Genomic DNA, 19,359 nt, shown 5'->3' with positions numbered 1-19,359 from the left:
GTTTTCTAGTTCTTACAGATGAAGAAAGCTAGGTGTAGAGAGGCCCAGGGAGCTCCTGCAACCCCACAGGGAGTGGACAGGGAGGCCAGGTCTCAGCTGGGGCTCAGACTGGCTCAGCGGCTGGGCCGCCAACCACGCAGTACGTGGCCTCCCCAGGAGCAACGCCTTCCTCCACCTTTCCAGCCCTCCACGGGAGCTGAGCCTGCAGACACCCACATTCAGGTACCAGCAAGTGACATGGCCACAGGCCAAGCCACCCACACCCACAGCAGTGTTGTCGCCTGAGACAGCAAACGTGACTTCCCCTCAGGAGCAAACCAGATGTTTGCTGAAAGACCGCTGGCTCTACCCTGTGGTGAGAAACAGCAGCACTCGTGGGCCCCTTGGAGTCTCCTCCAGATGAGCTCCTGTCCCCACAGGACCTCGGCCTGGGAGCTTCTTTCATTTTCCTCCATTTCCCCAAATGCCACCTCAGCGAACAGCTGGTGTGTGGTGTTTGGTTGTTGACAGAGGTGCTTTGGGGGTTCCACCAAGCAATTACATGATTTTGAAAGGCGTAACTAATATGTTGAAAATGTAATGAAAGTCAACATGCATGCTTAAATGTGTATCAGATTCTAGCAAATGACCAGGACACTGGCTCCGATGGGTTGAAATCCAGTGTGCCTCACATGTGCACATACATGCTAGCTTTTATTACAATTTAAGATAGTTTTTAAAGTAAGCAAGAGTTTAAGGTAATCTGTCTTTGAAAACTGTTTACAAATACTTATCATTATAAGTCAGAATTTTTCTGAAGACTCACAACAAAAGAACACATAGAAATAAAATAGATACTAGGGTTGATAGGGCAGCCATCTGTAGTCCCAGATTCTTTAAAATAATAGTCACATTGTCCTCCAATTTCAGCTTACAAAATAGTAAGCTGAAATTTTGGAATTCTTTATTTCATATTTTGAATAGACAATATATTCTTGTGGTTCAAAATTTTTAAAAATTCATGTGGATACAGCAAAGTTTCCCTCCCACCCATGGGCCCCCAGGCACCCTGTTCCCCTCCTCACAGGAAGGCAAGGCAATTAAATGTTTCCTCCTTCCTTCCAGGGTTGTTTTATGCACCCACAAGGAAATGGATGCGTCTATCTGCATTCTTCTCTCCATTTTTAAAACAAGGGATGGCGTAGGATGCACCTGCTCGCGTCGGCCTTTTTTACTCCTTGTATCTTGAAGATGGTCCCTGGCAGTGGAGAAAAAGCTCCCACTTTCTTGTTTACTCTGCATCTTGTTCCACTGTGAGAGTGATAAAACAGATTCATGCTAAGAACACATCCCTTTATCATGAAATCATATTTGCGAAAAAATTACTGAGTTTTTTTTATAAATTTATAAATGTATTTTAACCTTCTCCAATTGCAAAGACAGGATCCCGGCCCCGATAGACGGGATGCCCACAGGCAGCCGGGAGCAGAGGAGTTCAGGTACCTGACAGCCAGCTTCCCTACAAGCAGCGCAGGACCAGCCTCCCAGGACCTGCTTAGGCTGTGGCATGTTAGGGAAAGTCCCCCACCCCTCCTTGAATGATTGATTGTTTTAAAAGTCTCTACTTGAGAATGATGCATTTATGTTGGCAATAGAAATAGTTCTAGTGTCCTAGCTAAAACTTCAGTAGAATTAAATGCAGCAGAAGGAGAGAAATTCTATGTCCAGAAAGGGACCCTAACTCTTCTGCCTGTTTACAATGCAGGCTATTAGGACTCACAGATCATGGGCCACTGATGCAGTCACAGCTGAATGGTGGCCGTGGCAGAGCATCCTTTGAAACTATAATGGGGTGAGAACTGGCACTATGGTGAGTTTTTATAACGGTGATGGGGAGTGGACGAAGGGTGACCAGGGGACAGATTATGAGCAGTGAGTCAAATGCTACCCAAGCGTTTGGTTCTCTAAAGTAAAGAAATAGCCAGGTGTAGTTGCTCATGCCTGTAATCTCAGCACTTTGGGAGGCTGAGGCAGGAGGATCACTTGAAGCCAGGAGTTAGAGACCAGCCTGGGCAACACAGCAAGACCCCATCATCTCTACAAAGAATTTAAAAATTAGCTGAGTAGGGTGGCACACACCTCTGTAGTCCTAGTTATTCTGGAGGCTGAGGCAGGAGGATCACTTGAGCCCAGGGGTTTGATGTTGCAGTGAACTATGCTTGTACCACTGTATTCCAACCTAGGCAACAGAGTGAGACCCTGTCTCTAAAAAAAATTAACGAAATAGAGTTTTATGCAAAGCTCTGCCTAGAGACTTTGACATGATAGAAGTTAAAAGCAAGTCACCCTCATATTCTAGTAGTAAAATGACTGCACAGTCTCCAAATAGAGACTATTTTAAAATTAGGTTGAACTAATGTGAGAATAGTACAAATCATGGTTAGGAAGGTGTTTCCAATCGCTTTTCTTCTGCTCTGAGTGTTGTTTGCAAAATACATGTTGCATGTTGCCAATTTCCCATGAGTGTGGTGCCCTCCTCCCACTGGTCCCGTCCCCACAGCAGGGGCGGCAAGGGCGGGACTTAGGCACCTCCAGAGGGATTAGCCACCAGGGACCAACAGCGACTTCCTGTTTCCAAGGTAGGCTTAAATCCCAACACCCTGTCCTCAGAAACCATATGTCTCCATGGGGTTGAAGCAACTTTATCTGTTATCCTAAGACATCGGATACAGATGCTGGGCGGGGGAGGGGAGCTTGCATATGTCTAAACAGCAAGGCAGGTCTGGCCTGCGCACCATCCCCAGCATCTGTTGGTGAGAGCCATGCGCCTCACCTCATTTTGTGGCTGGTTTGTAATTCCTGGAACAAGGCAGAAGGTGCACAGTGGCTGGAGGCTTGTTGTGGATGGTGCCCACTGCAAGGGTGGGACACAGTCTGTTATTTGGTGGCACTTGCATGAGCTCCCTACACGTGTCTCCACCCAACCTTATAACACCTTAAAATTCATGTCTGAAGTCTTGTACTCCTTTTTTTTTTTTTTTTTTTTTTTTTTTTTTGAGACAGAGTCTCGCTCTGTCACCCAGGCTGGAGTGCAGTGGCATTATCTCAGCTCCCTGCAACCTCTGCCTCCCAGGTTCAAGTGATTCTCATGCCTCAGCCTCCTGAGTAGCTGGGATTACAGGCACACACCACCATGTCTGGCTAATATTTGTATTTTTAGTAGAGACCAGGTTTTGTCATGTTAGCCAAGCTGGCTGGTCTTAAACTCCTGACCTCAAGCCACCTGCCCACCCCGGCCTCCCAAAGTGCTGGGATTACAGGCATGAGCCACCTTGCCCAGCCTGTACTCCTCTTTGTAGATGTAAATCTTACACTAGTTGTCAAAGAAAGGACTTGCCATGAATCTCCAGACAATCTCAGGTTATCTCTTGGTCGGGTGTGAGATTGTAGTGATTGGGCCACCTGGGGCCAGACATTATCCAAACTCAATGGTCCACCAGCAGATACCACCCGAAAGCCTAAAGTAGACCCCTCACTGCCATGTGCTGTGTTTGTTCCAGATCATTGATAAGAGCAAGAGAGACCCCTCGGAAGAGATTGAGATCCTCCTGCGGTACGGCCAGCACCCGAACATCATCACCCTCAAGGATGTGAGTGGTCCCCGTGCAACAGCATCTCCACTTCCTTCTGTTTCTTCAACTGACACAAAACTCCCATTCACTCAGAGCAAGCTTTCTCACATCTCATGCCTGTCTCAGCTGGTTTCCACCACCCACATATCTCAGTCACTTGGAGCTGACTTGCTGGACTGTGTACTCAAGTCTTTTTGACAGCCACCGCCCCAGTCATGGAGGGAGCAAGTAAAACAGAGGAAGAGAGAGCTTGTGTGAATTACAGTCCACAGGCGGAGTCTCTCATAGAGGCCCATGGGGGTGCAGGGTTTGGGATCCGGGAGCACAGACAGGAGACAATTTTCCTCCTCACGCTCCAACTCCAAACTGATTCTAGCATTATGAACCTAGAGTCACAGGATATTGGGCCTACCTCAGTTTCCCTCATGCATAGTGACTGCTGCGTGCAAACGGTCTTAACATGCAAGCTTGGCATAAGAATAGCCTGAACAGGCCGGGTGCGGTGGCTCACACCTGTAATCCCAGCACTTTGGGAGGTGTAGGCAGGCAGATCACTTGAGGTCTCCTGAAGGCAGATCACTTTGAGACCAGCCTGGTCAACATGGTGAAACCCCATCTCTACTAAAAACACAAAATTAGCCGGGTGTGGTGGCGCACACCTGTAATCCCAGCTACTCCGGAGGCTGAGGCAGGAGAATTGCTTGAACCTGAGAGGTGGAGGTTGCACTGAACCGAGATTACACCATTGCACTCCAGCCTGGGCAACTGAGAGAGACTCCATCTCAAAAAATCGAAACATAAAAAGAATAATCAGAGCATATTGTTTTTATTTAGTTTATGAGATAAAAGCCAGTATGGAGAAAACTATCTTTTTCTATTGCTTCTCTGAAGCAACAGCACGGCTCTGATATGTAACTTCGCCCTGGACTCTGCCTAGCCTCTCTGTGTTCCCAGCGCCTGGCCACTCAGTGCTGTCCATGCGGTAGCAGCACAGACATCATGGGAAGCTGGTTAGAAATGCGGAGGGCCAGGCCCCACCTCAGGCTGCAGGACCAGAACATGCATTTTAGCAAGATCCCCAGGATTGGATTGGATGCACGTTACAGTTTGAAAAGCACTGCCTTGAGGCCCTGCTCTTGCAAGGTGGTTTGCCAACATTTGCATTTCTTAACGTCTAAATATCTCCTGGCAGGCCAGGCACTATGGCTCACGCCTGTAATCCCAGCACTTTGGGAGGCTGAGGCAGGCGGATCACTTGAGGTCAGGAGTTTGAGTCCAGCTTGGCCAACATGGTGAAACCCTGTCTCTACTAAAAATACAAAAATTAGCTGGGCATGGTGACGTGCACCTATAATCCCAGCTACTCGGGAGGCTGAGGCAGGAGAATCGCTTGAACCCAGGAGCTGGAGGTTGCAGTGAGCTGAGATGGCGCCATTGCACTTCAGCCTGGGTGACAGAGCGAGACTCCATCTCAAAAAATAATAATAATAAATAAATAACAAATATCTCCTGGCAGAGTCATGAAGCCATTCATCTCAGCGAAGGACACGCCCATCTTGTATGTCCTTACTCAGTCCCTGCTTAGCAGCAGATTATTAAAGCCGTTTTCTTCCTAAAAAGAGCACACACGGTATGACAGGAATGGCCATTTGCTTCTACCCTGCAGAAGCCTTGTTTGCACTCCCATAGGACCCTGTGGTCCCAGCCTCTCCCCTCTGACTTCCCTCTCCTGTCCCCTCTGGAGTAGTTGCTCTTTCACAGCAACCAGCCGTGGTGACGTGCGCGTCCCTGAGGCCCCTGTGCGCCCCTTCTCCACTCCGCAGGTCTATGATGATGGCAAGTTTGTGTACCTGGTAATGGAGCTGATGCGTGGTGGGGAACTCCTGGACCGCATCCTCCGGCAGAGATACTTCTCGGAGCGCGAAGCCAGTGACGTCCTGTGCACCATCACCAAGACCATGGACTACCTCCATTCCCAGGGGGTAGGAGCCATGCCTGGGGCAGCCTTCGGGGAGGAGGGAGCTTCAGGGCAGGAACCAAAACCACAAGGGTTTATGGGTTCAAGAGCTGAGAACGCAGGTTGTCCTGGAATTCCTTCCGTGCCACCATCGTCCCTCTTGTGTCTGGAGGCTCAGTGACGGTGCAAGGGAAGAAAAATTCTCTTCCCAGCCGGGTGCAGTGGCTCACACCTGTAATCCCAGCACTTTGAGAGGCCAAGGCGGGCAGATCACGAGGTCAGGAGTTCGAGACCAGCCTAGCCAACATGGTGAAACCCTGTCTCTACTAAAAATAACAACAACAACAAAAAAATTAGCTGGGCATGATGGCACACACCTGCAATCCTAGCTACTCGGGAGGCTGAGGCAGGAGAATTATTTCAACCCGGGAGGCGGAGGTTGCAGTGAGCTGAGATAGCACCATTGCACTCCAGCCTGCGTGACAGGACGAGACTCCATCTCAAAAAAAAAAAAAAAAAAGAAAAATTCTTTTTTCCCTCTGCCCATCTTAGTTCTTCGGTGGAGGCCCTATAAACAAGACTGGCCAAAGACAGGTTAACAAGAGAAAAACAGAAGTTTATTAACATGTGCATCTCACATACACACAGGAGCACCCAGCCATGAATAACTCCAAGGAGTTGTTAGAACTTGAGCTTATACAGCATTTTAACAAAAGAACAATAAATTTGCTGGGTGCAGTGGCTCATACCTGTAATCCCAGCACTTTGGGAGGCTGATGCAGGTGGATCACCTGAGGTCAAGAATTTGAGATCAGCCTGGCCAACATGGCAAAACCCTGTCTCTACTGAAAATACAAAAATTAGCCAGGCTTGGTGGCACACACCTGTAATCCCAGCTACTCAGGAGACGGAGGCATGAGAATCACTTCAACCTAGGAGGCAGAGGTTGCAATGAGCCAAGATCACGCCACTGCACTTCAGCGTGGGCAACAGAGCAAAACTCTGTCTCAAATTTAAAAAATTTTTTTATTTTATTATTATTATACTTTTAAGTTTTAGGTACATGTGCACAATGTGCAGGTTAGTTACATATGTATACATGTGCCATGCTGGTGTGCTGCACCCATTAACTCGTCATTTAGCATTAGGTATATCTCCTAATGCTATCCCTCCCCCCTCCCCCCACCCCACAACAGTCCCCAGAGTGTGACGTTTCCCTTCCTGTGTCCATGTGTTCTCACTGTTCAATTCCCACGTATGAGTGAGAACATGCGGTGTTTGGTTTTTTGTCCTTGCGATAGTTTACTGAGAATGATGATTTTCAATTTCATCCATGTCCCTACAAAGGACATGAACTCATCATTTTTTATGGCTGCATAGTATGCCGTGGTGTATATGTGCCACATTTTCTTAATCCAGTCTATCATTGTTGGACATTTGGGTTCGTTCCAAGTCTTTGCTATTGTGAATAGTGCCGCAATAAACATACGTGTACATGTGTCTTTATAGCAGCATGATTTATAGTCCTTTGGGTATATACCCAGTAATGGGATGGCTGGGTCAAATGGTATTTCTAGTTCTAGATCCCTGAGGAATCGCCACACTGACTTCCACAATGGTTGAACTAGTTTACAGTCCCACCAACAGTGTAAAAGTGTTCCTATTTCTCCACATCCTCTCCAGCACCTGTTGTTTCCTGACTTTTTAATGAAAAGTGGTTTTGATTTGCATTTCTCTGATGGCCAGTGATGGTGAGCATTTTTTCATGTGTTTTTTGGCTGCATAAATGTCTTCTTTTGAGAAGTGTCTGTTCATGTCCTTCGCCCACTTTTTGATGGGGTTGTTTGTTTTTTTCTTGTAAATTTGTTTGAGTTCATTGTAGATTCTGGATATTAGCTCTTTGTCAGATGAGTAGGTTGCGAAAATTTTCTCCCATTTTGTAGGTTGCCTGTTCACTCTGATGGTAGTTTCTTTTGCTGTGCAGAAGCTCTTTAGTTTAATTAGATCCCATTTGTCAATTTTGGCTTTTGTTGCCATTGCTTTTGGTGTTTTAGACATGAAGTCCTTGCCCATGCCTATGTCCTGAATGGTAATGCCTAGGTTTTCTTCTAGGGTTTTTATGGTTTTAGGTCTAACATTTAAGTCTTTAATCCATCTTGAATTAATTTTTGTATAAGGTGTAAGGAAGGGATCCAGTTTCAGCTTTCTACGTATGGCTAGCCAGTTTTTCCAGCACCATTTGTTAAATAGGGAATCCTTTCCCCATTTCTTGTTTTTGTCAGGTTTGTCAAAGATCAGATAGTTGTAGATATGCGGTGTTATTTCTGAGGGCTCTGTTCTGTTCCATTGATCTATATCTCTGTTTTGGTACCAGTACCATGCTGTTTTGGTTACTGTAGCCTTGTAGTATAGTTTGAAGTCAGGTAGCGTGATGCCTCCAGCTTTGTTCTTTTGGCTTAGGATAGACTTGGCGATGCGGGTTCTTTTTTGGTTCCATATGAACTTTAAAGTAGTTTTTTCCAATTCTGTGAAGAAAGTCATTGGTAGCTTGATGGGGATGGCATTGAATCTATAAATTACCTTGGGCAGTATGGCCATTTTCACAATATTGATTCTTCCTACCCATGAGCATGGAATGTTCTTCCATTTGTTTGTATCCTTTTATTTCATTGAGCAGTGGTTTGTAGTTCTCCTTGAAGAGGTCCTTCACGTCCCTTGTAAGTTGGATTCCTAGGTATTTTATTCTCTTTGAAGCAATTGTGAATGGGAGTTCACTCATGATTTGGCTCTCTGTTTGTCTGTTATTGGTGTATAAGAATGCTTGTGATTTTTGTACATTGATTTTGTATCCTGAGACTTTGCTGAAGTTGCTTATCAGCTTAAGGAGATTTTGGGCTGAGACAATGGGGTTTTCTAGATATACAATCATGTCATCTGCAAACAGGGACAATTTGACTTCCTCTTTTCCTAATTGAATACCCTTTATTTCCTTCTCCTGCCTAATTGCCCTGGCCAGAACTTCCAACACTATGTTGAATAGGAGTGGTAAGAGAGGGCATCCCTGTCTTGTGCCAGTTTTCAAAGGGAATGCTTCCAGTTTTGCCCATTCAGTATGACATTGGCTGTGGGTTTGTCATAGATAGCTCTTATTATTTTGAGATACGTCCCATCAATACCTAATTTATTGAGAGTTTTTAGCATGAAGGGTTGTTGAATTTTGTCAAAGGCCTTTTGTGCATCTATTGAGATAATCATGTGTTTTTTGCCTTTGGTTCTGTTTATATGCTGGATTACATTTATTGATTTGTGTATATTGAACCAGCCTTGCATCCCAGGGATGAAGCCTACTTGATCATGGTGGATAAGCTTTTTGATGTGCTGCTGGATTCGGTTTGCCAGTATTTTATTGAGGATTTTTGCATCAATGTTCATCAAGGATATTGGTCTAAAATTCTCTTTTTTGGTTGTGTCTCTGCCAGGCTTTGGTATCAGGGTGATGCTGGCCTCATAAAATGAGTTAGGGAGGATTCCCTCTTTTTCTATTGATTGGAATCGTTTCAGAAGGAATGGTACCAGTTCCTCCTTGTACCTCTGGTAGAATTCGGCTGTGAATCCATCTGGTCCTGGACTCTTTTTGGTTGGTAAGCTATTGATTATTGCCACAATTTCAGAGCCTGTTATTGGTCTATTCAGAGATTCAACTTCTTCCTGGTTTAGTCTTGGGAGGGTGTATGTGTCGAGGAATTTATCCATTTCTTCTAGATTTTCTAGTTTATTTGCGTAGAGGTGTTTGTAGTATTCTCTGATGGTAGTTTGTATTTCTGTGGGATCGGTGGTGATATCCCCTTTATCATTTTTTATTGCGTCTATTTGATTCTTCTCTCTTTTTTTCTTTTTTAGTCTTGCTAGCAGTCTATCAATTTTGTTGATCCTTTCAAAAAACCAGCTCCTGGATTCATTAATTTTTTGAAGGGCTTTTTGTGTCTCTATTCCTTCAGTTCTGCTCTGATTTTAGTTATTTCTTGCCTTCTGCTAGCTTTTGAATGTGTTTGCTCTTGCTTTTCTAGTTCTTTTAATTGTGATGTTAGGGTGTCAATTTTGGATCTTTCCTGCTTTCTCTTGTGGGCATTTAGTGCTATAAATTTCCCTCTACACACTGCTTTGAATGTGTCCCAGAGATTCTGGTATGTTGTGTCTTTGTTCTCGTTGGTTTCAAAGAACATGTTTATTTCTGCCTTCATTTCATTATATACCCAGTAGTCATTCAGGAGCAGGTTGTTCAGTTTCCATGTAGTTGAGCGGTTTTGAGTGAGTTTCTTAATCCTGAGTTCTAGTTTGATTGCACTGTGGTCTGAGAGACAGTTTGTTATAATTTCTCTTCTTTTACATTTGCTGAGGAGAGCTTTACTTCCAACTATGTGGTCAATTTTGGAATAGGTGCGGTGTGGTGCTGAAAAAAATGTATATTCTGTTGATTTGGGGTGGAGAGTTCTGTAGATGTCTATTAGGTCTGCTTGGTGCAGAGCTGAGTTCAATGCCTGGGTATCCTTGTTAACTTTCTGCCTCGTTGATCTGTCTAATGTTGACAGTGGGTGTTAAAGTCTCCCATTATTATTGTGTGGGAGTCTAAGTCTCTTTGTAGGTCATTCAGGACTTGCTTTATGAATCTGGGTGCTTCTGTATTGGGTGCATATATATTTAGGACAGTTAGCTCTTCTTGTTGAATTGATCCCTTTACCATTATGTAATGGCCTTCTTTGTCTCTTTTGATCTTTGTTGGTTTAAAGTCTGTTTTATCAGAGACTAGGATTGCAACCCCTGCCTTTTTTTTGTTTTCCATTTGCTTGGTAGATCTTCCTCCATCCTTTTATTTTGAGCCTATGTGTGTCTCTGCACGTGAGATGGGTTTCCTGAATACAGCACACTGATGAGTCTTGACTCTTTATGCAGTTTGCCAGTCTGTGTCTTTTAATTGGAGCATTTAGTCCATTTACATTTAAAGGTAATATTGTTATGTGTGAATTTGATCCTGTCATTATGATGTTAGCTGGTTATTTTGCTCATTAGTTGATGTGGTTTCTTCCTAGTCTCGATGGTCTTTACATTTTGGCATTATTTTGCAGTGGCTGGTACCTGTTGTTCTTTTCCATGTTTAGTGCTTCCTTCAGGAGCCCTAAAAAAGCTCAAATTTTAAAGATTTTTAAATTTTAAAAAGAATAATAATTTTTAAAGAAGACAAAGAAAAAGGACTGTGTTTCTAGGACAGCAGACTGTGGGAAGCTAAGTCTATGGGAAACTAACAGAAGATGAGGGCTAGTTAGGAACATTTGTTATAGAGATTATTCTGGAGGCTTCTCCAGGCTGTAAGGGTCTAGAGTTTCCCTTCCATCCTTCCAGGCAGAGAGGACAGGAGGGACACCTTTACCCATTTATATCCTCCTTTTAGGTAAAGAAGGGGAGGGCAGAGAGCTTTGCTTATATCTGCATCTTTTCAGTTGTTTTCAGCTCCAAATAATCCTTATGCCAAAGCAGCATATTTTGGGGTGGCTGACTCCGCTACCCTTTGAGGGTGTAAAATCATTTTTACCAACTTTAGCCAAAAAAATACTTTGGCCTTAATCAAAAGAAATTGAGAATTTTCGTTACTTGCAATGGGTAAATAATTCATTAACCGGAGCGCAGGGACGCTGAGGCAGGGATGACGGTGATGCCTGAGGTTCACGTGGGCCTCACCGTAATCCAGGCTGCACTTCAAGCTCTTCATTCACTGACTCCCTAACCCTAGATCACACCCACTGTGCAGGCGAGGGGCACAGGAGTTTGAGTATCTTGCCCAAGGTCACACATGAGTAGGTGGCCAGTGGGGTTGGACCCCGGCTCTCTGGTTCCAGGCAGTGCTCTTGGTCCCAGCCCTGGCCTCACAGGGAGGCAGCTGCACCGTATCACACGTTTCCTCTGTGCGCCATCTCTTCCCAGTGTTTCTCCTGAAGCAGGAAATACTGTCTTAGCCAGCTGTGTGCGTAGTCCTGAGCCTTCAGAATGCAGTCATCTCCAAACGGGAATATTCTTCCAGGACCACACACTGGGTCTTTTCTGTGTGGTCACCCGGTCTTGAGCATTAAGCACTTCCAGGTTTTCCCAGTACAGTCAAACTCAGGGGAAGCCCTTTAGATGCTGTTTTCTGCAGATCTGCTCGTATTTAATGAGGGGAGGTAATGGAAGTAAAGCCAGTCTTTGATTTCCTTGCCATCAGGACCTCTGTAAACCAGGCCTGACTGCTGGAGTGTGTCCCTTTAACTCCCTTCTACATCCTCCCACTGGATTTCATTAGGACAATTGAGATGTTCAGGATCCAAGCTGTACAAAGGCACGCCACATGTCCTCACAATGGCCCTCTGTCCCCTCAGAACACATCGCTTTGTGCCCTAAATAGCTGCTTTGCTTTGAGGTGTGCTGGCCCCACCATCACTGCAGCCAGCGCAGTCCTCCATGGGAGGCCTCAGAGCATGATTGCAGAGTGACTGCATGATCGCGTGGCCCCGGTCCGTCTCCCCAACGAGTTGGTGCACCCAGGACAGCAGGTGCCTGATCTGTGCCGCTCACTGGTGCTGCTCCAACACCTCACAGTGCATGGGGGTGGGCACACGGGGAGTAGTTATTGAATGAATATCATCTTTAAAATGCTTTTCATTCCTATCTCCAGAGCTCACCACATTTCCTTTTATGTGACAGCTCCAGTAAGCTGCGGCCTCAACTTGGAGAGGTGCTCACTTATTTACTCAAATACTCATTCACTGTAAAAGCAGGTGACACCAGGAGCTCAGATGTGAGTGACCACCACAGGAGAACGGGAGAAGGTGGGGGGCCCTCTGGAGAAGACAGCAGCTGTTGACACTGTTGGCCTGTTGCCTGCTTGCAGGACCTGCTAGGAAGACAGTTCCCAAATGCACCCTCCCCTCCAAATGCACCTGCCCTCCCTCTCCTGCTCAGTCCTCAGCCCCCAAGTAGGCACCATGCCTTCTGTCTTGCAGGTTGTTCATCGAGACCTGAAGCCGAGTAACATCCTATACAGGGATGAGTCGGGGAGCCCAGAATCCATCCGAGTCTGCGACTTCGGCTTTGCCAAGCAGCTGCGCGCGGGGAACGGGCTGCTCATGACACCCTGCTACACGGCCAATTTCGTGGCCCCGGAGGTGAGCATTCCCCGACTGCAGACCCAGGCCTCTCTATCCGCAAAGACAGGCTCTGCCCCCTCCCACTGCAGAGCCACCGGACAGCGGGGATGTCAGAGGCAGCTTGAGCCGCGTCAGCAGTGGTGTTGGGAAACAGAAATGAGAACCTTCAGTCTCTTGAGCCAGGGGCCAATCTTGCTTAAACGTAGTTGTTCTTATCATTCTCATTTTCCGATTTGAAAAAACTTTTCAACAGTAACATTTTTATGTAAAATTGTCTTCTGTAGACAATTTGGATGAAATCTGCATATTTATTCCAAGTTAGAGAGATGATGCAGTAGTCTCCTTATACAACCAGGACGCAGAGCTGCGGTTCACGTGGGATGGGAAATGGATCCATCATAGCGCAGGGAGCAACTAAGTTTACGGATTTCCTCTGCACCCCAATTCTCACTCCAGATTGGTTCCCTGACAGCAGCAAGTCAGCAGCTGTCAGATTGAGAACCGCAGGGCTCCGGGGTGATTTGCCACTGAAAGCTCACGTTGTTCAGTGTCTGTGTCTGCTCCCAGCCCCGCTCAGAGCAGCTAGCAGGCACCTGGTGAACTTCTCTCTTTTCACATTTCCCGGGAACAAGTTCCATTAGGTTCTGAATTCAAGGATGTGTTTATAAATCTAAGCCCAATTTCTTGCCTTTGAGAAAAGCCAGTGGTAAAGAGAGGAAGGGAAGGGCTGTGGCTGATGCTGCCAATGGGACAGGGGAGGAGGGAACTGGGAAGGAAGGCAGACTTCAGAGTCTGTGTGGATCCCGTGGGTTCTTGATGGAACTGGACCAGAGCTGCTCCGATGGGAGGGGAGTCAAGCGAGCAGCCGGGTCTGAGGCGCCTGGCATCTCATTGTGGGTCTTGGAGTTGTTTAAGAGGTCACCCAGGGCCACTGGTCCATGGCAAAGATGCTTCTGCGTGCTGAGACATGAACGGATGTGCAGCCAGGGGCTGGACTGAGAGGCTGTTTTAGGTTATGCAGGGGTCATCCAGACACTTGAGCAACCTGTGGCCCCTTTAAAAATAACCAAGTTTGGCTGGGTGCGGTGGCTCACGCCTGTAATCCCAGCACTTTGGGAGGCCGAGGCAGGTGGATCACCTGAGGTCAGGAGTTGGAGACCAGCCTGGCCAACATGGTGAAACCCCGTGTCTACTAAAAATACAAAAATTAGCCAGGTGTGGTGGTGTGTGCCCATAGTCCCAGCTACTCGGGAGGCTGAGGCAGGAGAATCGCTTGAACCCGGGAAGTGGAGGTTGCAGTGAGCCGAGATCACGCCACTGCACTCCAGCCTGGTTGAAAGAGCAGGACTCCGTCTCAAAAAATAAAAACTAAAAAAAATGAAAGTAACCAGGTTATAAGCCTCTGTTCATGCCTTACTTAATCAATATTAATATTGATAATATTATGGGGGAGGAAAATCACGTTTTCCTCATCCCTCATAAGTTCTTAGCTGGACCAGACCCCTGTAACAAAAGACAGATTAACAAGAGAAAAAGAAGTTTATTAACACACATCTTCTCATTTATGCATGCGAGATGCCCAGAGAAGGAGTCATCCTCACAGAGGTGGCTTTGAATCCAGCCTACATGGCATCTTCAACAAAGAACAGAGAATTTTTAGAGACCTGGCAAGACAAAGGAAGAGGGTTAGGGTCTCCAGGGGCTGCAGCTTGGGGAGGTGCAGGGCTGGCCTATGGAGGCTGGTCCCAGGTGGGACCACATGCATCCAAAGCTGTCCCTAGGGGAAGCCTTTGTCCTCTCTGGTGGGGGGTAGGTACCTTTTGTCTTAATCCATGTCCTGATTTTAGACAAATGGAGGACACAGAGCTCTCCTGCATCTGCTTCTTCTTATGTATCTTCAGCTCAGCGCCCCTCACGCCTATGCAGCATATTTTGGGGTGGCATATTCTGGTCTCCCACAATATTGATTTTATTGATTGTAGAATGCCCTAGGTTGTGATATTCCTTTGCCATTTACAAAGCACTTTTACCAACTTTTTTTACTTTCACTCTCATCCACCATACAAAGTAGGCAGGGTATAATCTATTAACCATGTTTCACAGAGTCAGAAAGCACAAGCTCCATGTGTGTAAGTGACTTCTGAAGGTCACCCCGCTGATGGATTAGGAAGTGAGGCTTGCACCATGAGCAGCACATTCATTCAGCATGCGCTGGCTGGTCCCCTCCATGGTGCAGGCTCACACATGGTAGCAGCGATACAGAGAGGAAAGGACAGGCTCCTTGCTCTCATCTCTAAGGAAATTGAGCCGAGCTCTCCCGACTCGATACTTAATGCTAAATCCAATCATCTGCAGTAATCCATGAGCACCATTGTGGCTTCCTTTGTTGTTATTCAACTGTAACTATATCAGAGGATTGCCCTCTACTGAAGTATGTAATCCTAGGATGCATACAAGTTTTGCTGCTTTAACAGATCTTCAAAAAAATTAAATGTTATCACGTAGCCCAGAATGGAACTTCTGGGTATATACCCAAAAGAATTGAAGGCAGGGACACAAAGAGACATGTGTCCACCCATGTTCATAGCAGCACTATTCACAACAGCCAAAAGGTGGAAGCCACGAGAGTGTCCCTCGGTGGATGAATGGGTAAGCAAAACGTGGCATGCACACACAGCGGAACATTGTCCAGCCTGCAGAAGGAAGGAACTTCTGACCCCTGGAGGAAGCTTAGGGTGTTATACTAAGTGAAATGGGCCAGTCACAGAAAGACAAACATTGCATAATTCCACTCCTATGAGGTCCCTGGAGGAGTCAGATTCATACAGACGGACAGTAGAAGGGTAGGTGTTGGGGGCTGGGGGACAGGGAGTTGTTGTTTAATGGGGACAGAGTTTCAGTTTGGGAAGGTGAAATGCTCTGTGGATGGATGGTGGTGATGTTGGCACCACAATGTAAATGGGCTTAATGCTGCTAAACTGTGCACTTAAAAAGGGCTTTGATGGTCAATTTTATGTCATACATATTTTACCGTAACAGAAAAATCCTTCTGCCTTAAAAATTAAGGCCCTCCTTTTCAGCCTGTCTGTCATGTGTCTGGCAAGAGTACTAGTTTACCATGTGGCTGGCCTGGGAGGAGTCCCACTGCAGTACCTTAGGGTTGGCTTTGCCTTAAGAAACAGTGGTCACACCGAAGACATGGCACCGCCCTCCTCCTGGTCCCCAGCTTGCCGGCATAGGATGCCGCTGGAGAAACGTGCTGTCAATCTGAATGTCCTTAGTGAAGGGCGTGCCGGTGTCCTGTCATTCCCTCCTAGGTCCTGAAGCGTCAAGGCTATGATGCGGCGTGTGACATCTGGAGTTTGGGGATCCTGTTGTACACCATGCTGGCAGGGTAAGCAGTCACCTCAAACAGGTGTCAGGAGGAGACACAGGGCAGCAGCCTCAGTGGCTGATCTGTCAGGGGACCAGGGCCAGCCCTGTCCTAGTGTGCGCATGTGGGCAAACCCAACGTGTATGCAAACACTCCCAGGCCTTGAGTGAACACTCGCAGACTTTCTTAGCCCCTCAGGACAACTGAACAACAAGGACAAGAAATGTAGCCACCCATTTTCTTTAAACTCAGCTCATGAACAAAACATCAAGTCTTTTGCCGGCATAGTCCCCATTCTCTCTGCTGCACCTGCCACTGTCTTAAAAGGTAGCAACAGATGTGCCTTCCAGACATCCTCTTAAACCGAAAGCCCCATAGCAGCTTCAGGATCAAACAGCATCTGTACCTGGGTTTCGTGGTCATGAGTCATGCACGGGCTGGTTCATTGTGGTAAGACACGTGGTGTTACAGAAAGTGGCCTGGGCCTGCCATCCAGACAGCTGACTTCCATCTGAGCCCCACTCGCCACTAGCCGTGACTCTGGGCTAAACACTTTAACCTGTACCCGCCTCCCTTCCCTCTCCCCTGAGTGAGAAGAGGACACATCGCGGTTGCTTCTAGGCAGGAAGGTCTAGGATCTTACAAGATCCGCTGGTTCCTATTACGTTTATTAAATACTTGAATGGAGGCAAAAAGAAAAGAACCCTAGACCATCGAATCCTGTTTGCTGTAGCAAAATGGCTTGAATGCCCTCATGAGAATGAATGAGCTTGGCCTGCTTTTCACTTATTTCATCATAAGTCAACAGGTAGTGTCCACAGCAGAAGGAGAGTAAATCAGGCCCTGAAGCCGCACCCTGAGGACTGCAGTAGCAAAGGAAGGAACCTCAGTTTCTTACCAATACCACAGTCAGGTTATTTTGTGACGCTTCGAATACTCACTTTGCCTATATGGAAAACTAGATCACACACTTTCCCACTAGAGGAAGCGCTGGCAGCACACGTGTCCTTCCTTTCCTAGGAGTGTGTGGGTGTGTTTTAAGGTGGGACACCATGAACACCTCCCACGCGCTTGGAATATGGCCAGGGCTGCACCAAGCATGTATGTGTATTCGTGCATACACTCTGCATTTGCAGTGGAGGCTCAAAAAGTTAACTTGTCAAAGAACACAGAGTTGGTAATACATCCACCGTGGGTCTCTCAGACTCCACGTCTCAGGCTCTCTCGCATGATGCCACACCGTCACCGTGGAAACCACGGCACCAGGCAACTCACTAGGCCACCCCATCCCAGTTTACCTGGGTCCGGAGGGGATACAGCACAGGTCTCACAGGGCTCTCCCACTTGCCCATCAACCTCTAGCCACCCAATTGCTAAGGAAGGAAAACGGGCATAGTGTTAGAGGTAAGTTCTGCTTTCCCATGAATCCTGGCTTCAGAGCAGAGGAGGGAGAAGCAAAGTGCTATTCCTTTGAACAGCCAAGGGGTGACATCAACTTGCAAACTTTATTTTAGGTTGCAAAATACAAGCTCATTACCACAAATTTGTCTAATTATACAGATTTACCCCTTTTGCAAATGGGCCAGACGATACCCCTGAGGAGATTCTGGCGCGGATCGGCAGTGGGAAGTATGCCCTTTCTGGGGGAAACTGGGACTCGATATCTGACGCAGCTAAAGTGAGTACATGTCCCAGCGTTGCTTTTAAATATTCAGATTCTGAAATAGCCATATTATTTCTGAGGAAACCAGGGGATAGGTTTTATGTAAGTAGTATAGGTATTTTATCCTCAGCATTTTTTTTTTTTTTCTTGAAATGGAGTCTCGCTCTGTCTCACTCAGGCTGGAGTGCAGTGGCACAATCTCGGCTCACTGCAGCCTCTGCCTCCTGGGTTCAAGTAATTCTCCTGTCTCAGCCTCCCAAGTAGCTGGGACTACAGGCGTGTGCGACCACACCCGGCTAACTCTTTTGTATTTTTAGTACAAAAAAGTTTTGTACTAAAACTTTTTTGTTTCACCATGTTGGCCAGGCTGGTCTTGAACTCCTGACCTCAAGTGATCCACCCACCTCAGCCTCCCAAATTGCTGGGATTACAGGTATGAGCCACCACCCCTGGCCTTATCCTCGGCATCTTTTAAGCCTTTCATCTAAAAACATTATTTTCAAAAACATTTTTAGCATTTTCACATTTTCCACTGTCTTGGTATCTTATGCAGGGTTCTCCAAAGAAACAAACAGAACATGCGTGCGTGTGTGTGTGTGTGTGTGTGTGTGTGTGTGTGTGTGTCTGTAGAGAGAGAGAGATTTATTTGTAAGAAATTGGCTCATGTGATTGTGGGGACGGGGAAGTCTGTGACTGCAGGGCAGCCGGCAGGCTGGAGCCCCAAGGAGAAATGGATGGGGCAGTTGCCCACCACAGGCCATCTGCCACAGAATTCCCTCTTCCTCAGGGGAGCAGTCTTTTTCCTAAGGTGGCCTTCCACTGATGGGATGAGGCTGACCCCCATTGTGCAGGGTAACTGCTTTACTCAAAGTCGACTGACTTAAGTGTTAACCACATCCTGAAAAACACCTTCGCAGCAACCTCTAGACTGGGTAACATAACCCAGCCATGATGACATATAAAATTAACCACCATGCTTTTAGTGATATTGCAGAATGATTGCCCTGCATGTTCATAAACCAAACAAACAAGTAGAGCTCTGGTCCAGAGGTATACTTCTGTTCTTGTAAAATACTTTGAATTTGGCCTTGTCTGCAGTCCACACAGTTTATGACCGGCCTTATTTCGTTTGCCCATCAGACGCTTTTTTACTTGGCATCATCAAATTCCTCTCTAATCCAATAGTAAATCATAATCCAGCCACTGGTAAGCAGCACCAACAGCTGTTCCCGTGTTCATGTAAAAGGGCTGAAAGAGAAGGAGTCAGGGGCTCTGATTCCAATTCTGCCGTTGACATCTCAGTGCAACTTCATGCAGTGAGCGTGGAGGTGATGACTGTAGAGATGATGGTGGAGGTAATGGCGGGAATGATGATGGAGGTGATGGTGTAGGGATGGCAGAAGTGGTGGCAGAGGTGGCGACAGCGATGATGGAGGTGATGGTGAAGGCATGGTGGAGGGAATGATTGTGGAAATGATGGTGGAGATAATGGCAGGAGTGATGATGGAGGTGATTGTGGAGGGATGGTGGAGGTGACGATTGTGGAGATGATGGTGGAGGTAATGGTGGGAGCAGGGATG

General features: G+C 46.6%; 1 protein-coding gene across 9 annotated transcripts in view; it reads left to right on the top strand.

Moving 5' to 3' along the window:
- Window positions 1–19,359, top strand: part of RPS6KA2 (ribosomal protein S6 kinase A2) — a 497,623-nt gene that overhangs the window by 470,422 nt on the left and 7,842 nt on the right. For 7 of the 9 annotated variants that reach the window (XM_057302622.2, XM_063605534.1, XM_008973620.5 and 4 more), the window contains 5 exons: window positions 3,540–3,629; window positions 5,435–5,593; window positions 12,600–12,761; window positions 16,061–16,137; window positions 17,677–17,794. In XM_057302622.2, coding sequence (XP_057158605.1) covers window positions 3,540–3,629; window positions 5,435–5,593; window positions 12,600–12,761; window positions 16,061–16,137; window positions 17,677–17,794 — 606 coding nt within the window. The remainder of the gene's footprint in view (window positions 1–3,539; window positions 3,630–5,434; window positions 5,594–12,599; window positions 12,762–16,060; window positions 16,138–17,676; window positions 17,795–19,359) is intronic. The other 2 variants (XM_034963238.3, XM_055114315.2) reach the window with 1 other exon arrangement.

This window comes from Pan paniscus, chromosome 5 (genome assembly GCF_029289425.2).
Source record: "Pan paniscus chromosome 5, NHGRI_mPanPan1-v2.0_pri, whole genome shotgun sequence".
Classification (NCBI taxonomy): Eukaryota; Metazoa; Chordata; class Mammalia; order Primates; family Hominidae; genus Pan; species Pan paniscus.
Note: the sequence above shows the minus strand (reverse complement) of the source record. Positions and strands in the feature narration are given on the sequence as shown.